This window comes from Oratosquilla oratoria, chromosome 22 (assembly GCF_046742065.1).
Source record: "Oratosquilla oratoria isolate Oo_2021 chromosome 22, ASM4674206v1, whole genome shotgun sequence".
Taxonomy (NCBI): Eukaryota; Metazoa; Arthropoda; class Malacostraca; order Stomatopoda; family Squillidae; genus Oratosquilla; species Oratosquilla oratoria.
This window is the reverse complement of record NC_134798.1, coordinates 29,178,409-29,188,378: the sequence shown is the minus strand read 5'-3', so window position 1 is coordinate 29,188,378 and position 9,970 is coordinate 29,178,409. Positions and strand designations below refer to the sequence as shown.

At 39.1% G+C, this 9,970-nt stretch overlaps 1 protein-coding gene across 1 annotated transcript in view; it reads right to left on the bottom strand.

Annotated features, from left to right (window-relative positions):
• Positions 1–1,212: 1,212 nt before the first annotated feature.
• ACOX1 (acyl-CoA oxidase 1) overlaps positions 1,213–9,970 on the bottom strand; it is a 48,015-nt gene continuing 39,257 nt past the window's right edge. Inside the window, exon 14 of the mRNA XM_076205708.1 lies at positions 1,213–3,086. Coding sequence (XP_076061823.1) covers positions 2,990–3,086 — 97 coding nt within the window. The 3' untranslated portion in view covers positions 1,213–2,989. The remainder of the gene's footprint in view (positions 3,087–9,970) is intronic.

Here is a 9,970-nt window from a genome sequence, read left to right as displayed (position 1 = left end):
TCACACAGTTTTATTTAACCAAAGGGTTGATAGAAGACCCTATACTGAAAAGAACTACTGGGATAAAACATGACCCCTTCCTCAGATTGCATTCCACTGCCCCTAAAGCTGAACAACATTAAGTGGAAAGTCAAAATCTATAAAATCCTGTGTTACTGGGTTTAAAATGGAAATACCACACAGCATCTTTCCTACAACATTCATCATCCAAAGATTTCCTGTGATTAATCTAAACTTTTATGGAAGGAATGCCAAAACTCTAATACATAATACACTCACATCTACAAAGAACCTAGCATCCAAACTGTATAGTTTTCCTAACACTGCAGCCACTATAATATAACAAGGAAATAATGGTGGGTTTTTGCCTGTGGTAGTGCTGCAGGGTGGACAGGAAATCTGCCCATTTTCAGGACCAGACAACATCCTCACCTCCATCATGAGGTGCAACCCCAGGGGGCTGACACCTGGTCTCTGGGCCGGGCTCAAGATTCTCTATCAACTTTAACTGTATTTTCTAAACTTTTATACCTATTGAGAGCTTACCGCCAGCAACCACTCCCCTCCCACTACCACTTTCAATCGATGACATAGAAACAGTCCCACACTAATACAAAACAGTCTAAAATTTCTTCTAGAGATCTGTGGGGGTGGACCGAGGACCATTGTCAGCCATTATGAGGCTGTGGGTTTTCCACTTACTGGAACTTGAATCAACAGTTGATTAAACTAACATAACAATAGTACAATGACAAAACCCTCCTCAGTTCTTCAAGGCACGTCAACTGGGTAAACACCATCACAGTCATCATTCTCTATTCTATATTACATTTTTTCATAGTATTTCAGCCATTACCTACTCTATGAGGTGGCTAGGCTTGAAAGCCTATGTCTGAGTTCAGGGATTTAAGACTGTATGCCTTTGCTGATGACTCAAGATGACTCGCATATTTGAACTATCTCTGATTTTCATTGCCCAATGATGGCATCCTAGTCCACTTGGCCCACTGCACTCCTATTGTATTAGACGATAATCTACATTCTTCACTATTTTGCTACATTGCTTTTAAATTAGGAAGTGTGACAGGAGTCATGAAAACCCTTCCTACCCATGGTACTAAAGTGGAAAAGGTGGCTGAAGGGGTTTTATTTATTATGATGGGATGTGTGCTTTGATTTGGCACCTCCTTAGATGGGGGAAAAAGCTTTAGGTATATACCATATTTTAATGAGACTGATGAAAATGTTTAGGGTTCCATTAGAATGATGTTCTTTATAACTTATGTACACATTTAACAAAAATTGGACAAGGCTTCTATGACCTCAAGTAAGATTTAAAAAATACAAAATAACAAAAACATTAAAAACAATTCTATATAATCATATAATCTATGCAATGCCTGTCTAACCAATATGTTTTAAATATCCATAAAACTTATAATAAAAACTATACTGTAAAGCAAGATTAGCACAACACAATCATATGAATGGTAATTAGATATTAAGTGATTGACCTAATTTCTAATTCATAAAATTCATAAACCTGTGTAAACCACAAATAAAAGACGTCATACACAATTAGAATAGTAATTTTTTTTCTTTAAGATGCCAGAAAAAAGTTGGGCAAAGTTCATAAAGTGAGATTGATCCCTTGTTAGGCAGTATCTAAGGTGTCCTCTGTGGCTACGAACTGGTGCAAATGCAGCTTCCTGAGTAAGGACCAGCTACCCTTGACAATATATTATCAATGAGGATAAAATTGCCTAGTACATATTTAATCTACTTTTCTATGGGTTGAACCTAATGCCTCATTCAAACTAGTGATAATATCTAAGTGTGTTACATCCAAATGGATTTCTGAAGTAAAATGTAGTATAGAAATTATATAAAAATATTTTTTCTTTCTTTCTTTCTTTTTCAATTAATTAGTCTTTATTCACAAAGTGAAGAAGCTAAGCATGTAGAAAAGATCAGACTCACCCATTTCATGATGACCAATAAAGCAACACAATTTATCAAAAAATAAGTGTTCGTCATCTCAACAACTCAATCATCTTTAATGTTGTGCACCTGTGTTTCTTCCTCTTAAAATAAGATTTGAAATCAATTACAAAATAACCTTGCTTTACAGTATTCATAATACTGAAGACCCATTTTTACAAAGAAAAAACATCTGACTGGCTGATAAACACAAGTTCTTTTATGTATTTGCAGCTTGGATTCTTTATCTATGTTTTAAAAGATTAGACTGTACAGTGTATAACTCCATCTTATACCATTCATTATTTACCATTTTTTCTGGCTCTTAGGCTATTTTCTTCAATTCCATGGCAGCCTTTCTGTAAAGATGTTAACCATCTCTGGAATAACCCCTTACATACCTAATAGTACTTTTTACTGTCTATCATGAGGCTGGCTTACTATACTCCATGAGACTCTTGGTAAGAAAGGGATGACAAGCACAAGCTTTATGAAAATATGACTATCCTTTGTTATGGTGTGCAAATGTGAGCCCCAAAAGTTGCTTTCAAAATAGTCTTAACACAATGAACTTGCCCACATTCAAACATAAATACAATGGCAAGGGAACAGCTACCTTTTTACTAGTATCACATAAGCACATTTTGGCTAAGAGCTCATCAAATAGTTACTGTTGTTTTGCAGACCTGATATAAAATTCACATTGCCCTATCTATTGTGCTGCTCTTACTTCACAATATCAGCCTTTAAACTACAAAATTCTCCAGCTATCTCATAGTGCCAAGATTCAACTGATGATAGCCAAAAATAAAGTTATTTTGCAAGCTTCTACACTCAAGAACCTTGTCACCATTTAATCTCTATAATTCTTTTGAATCAGGTGGCACAGTCTTATGAATCCACACACTTGCTAAACTACTGTAAACACAACAGGGGTAATGCATGCATTTGTGATACTGCCTTTAGTGCAATCATTTGTTGTGCTGCATCTTCTTCCTAGAAGTTTTGTTTACAGATTGGATTTCATGAGGGGGCGAAGGTATCTGTGGTAGGCCTTTCCCACATCCTGTTGATTGAGTGGACTCTTCAGTGCTTCTTTATATAATCTGGAACCAAAATGAAATATATGCAGTACACCATCAATATATTGTATCATAACAGTGGTGCGGTTTACCACAGTGCTGCCAGATAAAGTTAGGGAAATTCTGACTTGCACAGGGAAATATTGTTAACTATTTTCAAGATTAACTTGGGGAAATTTTCCCAGGATTAAACCTGTTAATAGTGTGCTATTTTCTACAGTAGATAGGGGAATTCTGAGCCAAACAGGAAAATTTTGAGTGTGCAGCTAGGGAAATTTTATCAGGAAAATCTGGCAGGACTGTGTTTATCAGATTTAAATTCTGTGAGGAACGTCTCTCATGGACACTGGCTTATTTTTATGTGATCTCTTCACATTATTAGCTGAAAATGTCTTAAGTGACCATTAGTGGGTGGTAGATGTGGTCAAGCTGCTAAGAAAAAGCGAATGTCCCTCAGTTGTGCAAAAAGTGGAGTTATTGAAGAAATTAGACAGTGGTGTGTCGGTCCACAAGCTGTATTTACCTAGTTATATTATATGGCAAGGGAGCTAAGCTTGTGGTGATCAGTCTTTGTATCTTTCACCATCAAGTTTTTTCTTAAAATCTTAAATAGTGTTTGCACACACTGTCTTTTTATCTAAATTATTCCAGATAACTATTTTTTTTTTCAGATCTCTTCTATAGTTATCCTTTTTTGAGTTTCTTTTTGTGTCCTCTTGTTTTTCCATTGTCCCATTTTAATAAATCATTTCTATCAAGGATTTCTATTCCTTTCATGATTCTATAGATAGTCAGTAGATCTCCTCTTTCTCTTCTCTGCTCCAGTGTTGGTAATTCCAATTTGGATAATCTTTGTTCATATGTTAATTTGGAAAGAGCTGGTGCCAACTTTGTCATTGCTTTCTGTACTCTTTCTAATTTCTTTATATTCTCTTTAGTACTGGGTGTCCATAGTGTTGCTGCGTATTCCAGTTTTGGTCTTATTAATTAATATTTTTTTTTAATAATTTTTTCATCCAAATAGTCAAATGCCACTTTCATTGACCTTAATAGGTTGAAGGTTTCTCCAACTATTTTGTTGATATGTTTGTCTGGTGTCGTGTCTTTGCTGCTTATTACTCCAAGGTCTCTTTCCAAGTTCATTATTTTGATTTCTTCTTCATCAATTTTATCATTTTTTGATATTCTGTTTTTACTTTTTACAAACTCCATTATACTACATTTCTTAATATTGAAGTTCACTTTCCACTTTTGAGTCCATTTCCAGATTTGTCCAGGTCTGACTGTAACGATTCACAATCCTCCTCTGTTCTTACTTTTTTTAGTATTTTTGTGCTATCTGCGAAGAAATTCATGTGACAATCCACTCCTTCATCCATGTCATTTATATATATGGCAAACATGATTGGAGCCAGCACCGAACCTTCCGGGACATCACTTATCATTTCTTCCCATTTCGAGTACAGACGCTCCTCAACTTACGTTTTAGTTATGTTCCGAACGGCCGAACGTAAGTTGAAAATGAACGTAAGTTGTTACTGTACCATACATCCGTAAATTCTATTACCGTATCTTATAAAACACCCCTAAATCATTAATTATACACATAACATTGTAAAATGATAACAAATTTCAAATTAATTAAATTCAACCAACATAAATTGAGATGGTGGAGGAGGAGGAGGAGGAGGCAAGGCATGTTCAGTCTGTCATTTGTGCCATGTAAACAATGGACGCAGCATCATGCGTAAGTATCGTTTGAACTACGGAGAGTGCGCTAAACTAAAAAATTCCCTCAATTTTTTTTTTTTTTTTTTACAGTCAGTTCAAACGTAAAATCGAAAAAACGTTGTCGGGTTATTAAGATGCGTGGAAGCTCGTACACTCTTTATTATTGTTATGTAAGGTTTACCAACATAAACATTAAGCATGAACATCGACATGCGCAATAGCAATGGTAATAAGAATGTTATGCAAAGCAATAATACAACACCCCTCCTCAAGTTTATAAAATCTCTAAATAAACTTATTAGCAAATAACAGTTTACTAATTCCCTAATAAGCTGCAAAAGAAAGCATATTGATGACATATCAAACTAGATACTGTACTTGTGGTACATACACAGTCAATAATAAATCATTTCAGGTCGTACATTGGGTTTAGACACTCTGCCGGACCTTCTAACTTTGGTTTATGATGGACTAGGTACACTAGGTTTAGTACTAGGACAAACAATAGATGCAGATGCACCTTTAGGAATATCACTGACATATATGAAATCATCAGAAGAACCGAGCAGGGTGGGAGTCCCTTCTTTGGATTCATTGTTAGGCAATTTACTGTGTTCACCTGTGTGTATGAGAGAGTGTTGGTTCCTTCTTATTGTGGAGCCTGCATCTGTCAGGACTTTGTATGATCTCGGTTGAGTCTGTCTCTGTGTTACTTCTCCATAACGTTCTTGGTCTCGTATGTATACTTTATCACCTGCTTGAAGAGCTGGCAATGTCTGGATACGATGGTGGTTGTTGTAGTTCTTAGAGTATTTCTCTCTATAGAGTTCCTCTTTTTCTAGTAAGTCATCTTGGTTATATCCCTTTGGTATCAATGTATCAGGGAGTACTGGCAACTTTCTGATTTTTCTACTCATCAGTATTTCACTTGGGGTCAAACCATTTCTGAGTGGAGCTGAACGATAAGCAAGTAGTCCTAAGTAAGGGTTAGCATTCTTTTTAAGGATGTTTTTAGCTGTCTGGACTGCCCGTTCTGCCTCCCCATTTGCCTGTGGGTGTAGGGGTGATGACGTAACATGGGTAAACCCCCAACACTTGGCAAATTCTTTGAACTCATGGCTGGAGTACTGAGGTCCATTGTCGGATACAACAGTTTCAGGAATTCCATGTATAGAGAAAATATCTGCCAGAGCTGTTGTGACTGCAATTGTTGTGGTATTTTTCAGTTCTCTGAACTCAAACCATCGGCTGGAATAATCAACTGCAATGATGTATGACTTACCCTCTAATTCAAACAGATCTGTACCAATTTGGCTCCAAGGTTTGCCTGGAAAGGACATTGGTAAGAGAGATTCCTTTGGTTCAGGTCGTAGCTTAGCACAAATATGGCACTTGTTAACCATAGATTCTATCTGCTTTGTGATGAGAGGCCACCAAACTGAGTAACTTGCTCGTCCTTGGCACTTAGTAATTCCTAAATGACCTTCATGTAAAGCATTGAGAATTTCTAGCTGTAGAGAGGTTGGAACAACAATACAGTTGTTGAACATTAGTAGTCCTTGGTTGACTGTCAAATGCTGTTTTTTCTCCCAATAGGGTTTCAAGAGTGGCTGAGAAGGCATTATTGAAGGCCACCCATCAAGACAATAAGCTTGTACTTGTTTGCAGATGGCATCTGCTTGTTGAGCTGCTTTAAAATTACCCTCTTGACTTTCTTCTACTTCTTCTATAAGCTCTAGATCAGCTTTTGTAGGAAGACTTGTAGGAGCACGTGATAAAGCATCAGCTGTGTTCTGATGAACGCCTTGTACATATGTCACTTCTGATGAATATCTTGCTAGTCGAAGACGAAAGCGAAGAATTCTAGACGGAAGTTTTGACAAATCAGTACCTGAGAGCAAAGGCACTAAAGGGCGGTGATCTGTCTCAAGCTTGAAAACTGTTCCTAAAATGTAGTCCTTAAACTTTTCACAAGCCCAAGTAGCTGCTAAAGCCTCTTTTTCAATAACTGCATACCTCTTCTCAGTGTCACTGAGTGATCTTGAAGCATAAGCAATAGGACGACGGTGCCCTGTGTCATCCATTTGTATAAGAACAGCGCCAAGGCCGTCTTGACAAGCATCTGCAGCAATAATACATTTCTTGTTTGGGTCATAATGGGCTAGGATCTCTGTGGACAAGTTTCTTCTTAATTGTTTGAAATGCAGTTTCTTGTGGTTGGTCCCAGAACCATTGCTGACTCTTCCTTAGAAGCTGGCGAAGTGGTTCATTTACATTGGCTAGGTCAGGAATGAACTTGGCAAGCTGATTTACCATACCGTTGAACCTTTGCAGTTCAGTTACATTCCTTGGTCGGAAATCTTGGACAGCTTTGGTTTTTCCTGGATCTGCTTCAATGCCTTTCTCTGAAATGATGTGGCCCAGGAATTTCATGTGTCCTTTTGAAAACTCGCATTTGTCGTTTAGGGTGATTCCTGCTCCCTGTAGTCGACATAACACTTCTCGAACTCGATTGTCATGAATCTCCTGTGTGGGCCCATGGATGAGGATATCATCCATGTGGCAAACAACTCCTTCCAAACCTTCCAGTATGGTAGACATGGTCCTTTGGAAGATTTCTGGGGCGGAGCTAATGCCGAAAGGCAAACGATTAAAGCAATAACGCCCAAATGGAGTCACAAAGGTTGTCAGCAACCTTGATTCTTCATCAAGTGGTATCTGCCAGAATCCAGAGTTGGCATCAAGTTTCGTAAAAACTTTACTACCTCTTAACTTGGCAAGATTCTTGTCTACACTGGCCATAGGGTGTACTTCCCTCTTCACGGCTTTATTCAGAGGTGTCAGATCCACACAAATTCTCACATCACCATTGGGTTTAACAACGTTAACCATCCCTGAGCACCACTCTGTAGGTACAGTTACAGGGGAAATGACTTTTTGGTGGACCATGGACTGTAGTTTCTTCTTTACTTTTGGTAGCAGAGGATGGGGTACCCGTCTTGGGGTATACAGGCAATGAGGAGTAGCATCTTCGTGCAAAGAAATTCTGTATGTAGATTTGAGTAACCCCAGTCCGTTGAAGAGCTTGGGAAATTCTTCCTTGAAGTTCACTGCCTTGTCTATGTTATACACCTCTTTAGCAGGTTTAAGGAGTTTCAGAGCTTCTATAGCTGATTTCGACAAAAGATTATTACTCTGACCTGTCATAACATACACATTTTCTATATGTCTCCTACCACCTAATTCAAGTACAGCATCTACGATTTTTCCTTTAATAAGGTGATTGAGGTTCACTTCCCCTGGTCCTCGGAAGTCACTATCTGCCTTTGTGAGGTTACACTCCTTAAGCCAAGGTGTTTTGTCACTAACAATTGTCACTTTGGATTCACTTCCCCTGTTCCTCGGAAGTCACTATCTGCCTTTGTGAGGTTACACTCCTTAAGCCAAGGTGTTTTGTCACTAACAATTGTCACTTTGGATCCACAATCAAGTTTAAAGTTAGTCACTTTCCTATCTATTGTCACATCTACTGACCAAAAATTCTCACTAACAGATTTGACTTCTCCTAACATAAAAGAATTATCTACAAGTTCATCACTATCATCATTATCAATTTCAAAAACTTGTTTTGACCGTAGGCAAGCCGAAGCATAATGGCCTACGTTTGAGCATTTGTGGCATTTAGAATATCTGGCTGGGCAGTTTTTCCTGAAATGTCCATCATTGTGTCCACACCACTTACACTTGTGTGAGGTAAATCCAGACGCTTTGAAAGGAGATTCACCTCTCTTCTTTCCTGTCTGTTTCGGTTTCGGTGTTCCAGGTACATTTTCGTTCAGGTTTCTTTTGTGCACAAGTTTCTTCGTTGAAGATGTACTGGTACCTTTCCGCTTGTTTGTGTACTCAACTGTAGCTTCCACTTTACCTGCAATTACTTGTTTGTGCAACCTGGAGATTTCCGCTGCTTTGAGGCTTTGGATCACTTTGTCAAGGTTCGGGACTGGCCGTTCTCGGAGTAGTCGTTCTCTCCCTGCTTCATCCGTTGTACCTACAACAGTCCTGTCGCGGATGAGTGAGTCTTTCACTGCGCCGAATTCACATGACTCACTCAGCTGACGAAGACGGAGCACATACTCATCCACTGATTCATTGCTCCTCTGCGTGGCGGAGTGGAAGAGAAACGGTTCATACAGAACGTGTCTCTGGGGCACGAACTGCTTCTGCAACTCTTCAATGATTCTAGCAGGATTCTTCTTGTCTTGTTCAGTCAGTGAAGGGAGAGAATTCATAACTTTTTTGCACTCAGGTCCCATGACAGTACAAAGCGTTGCAGCGACTTTCTCCATTCCCTTAGTGTTATCTGTTCCATCATCATTTTTCAATTTTAACTGCAGATCGGTGGCAATAGTATAGTAATGCCACGAGTTCTCAAAATCCTTCCAGTTCTCCACCACGTCCCCTTTCAAAGACATGGGTGGGGGTGCTGGAATCTGGTATGTCGACATTGTAGACTAGTCTTCCTCGAGAACGTTATCCGCGACGCTGTCGCCTATACGAAACACGCCTAGAGGAAGACGGTCACTGCTATGGATGTCGTCTATGCCGTCAAACACCAGGGCGGAACTCTCTACGGTTTCGGAAGTTAAATTAAGAAAATATGGCATTCACTGTGTCCGAACTTTCGTCGTCAGTGGTAGGAAATATGCCTACACTGTTCACGATTAGTCTAGGGTAGTGTAACACTGTCAGCAGTACCGATACGAACGATTTGCGATCGTCCGTCATGGGCGTTTACGTAAGCAAGAGGGGAAACTTATGTAACACTGAGGGAATGGCACGCTCCTTCACCGAACTCGGTAGTCTGGCACAAGTTACACACGCACTTCTTGTCCACAACGGCTGTTTTTCTTCGTGATTTTCCCAATTGAGGATGTTCACTGAAGTTTATAGCGTATCTCTTGAGATGTGGTTTCTCGGTATTCGACTAAACAGCACTGAAATAGTCTGAAAACCACTCGCTCGCACTTGCTCCGAACTCGGCAGTCTGGCACGATTTTCACACAATTTTCTGTCCACAACGGCTATTGTTCTTCGTGATTTTCCTAATTGAGGATGTTCACTGAAGTTTATAGTGTATGTTACGAGACGTGGTTTCTCGGTATTCGACTAAACGGCAC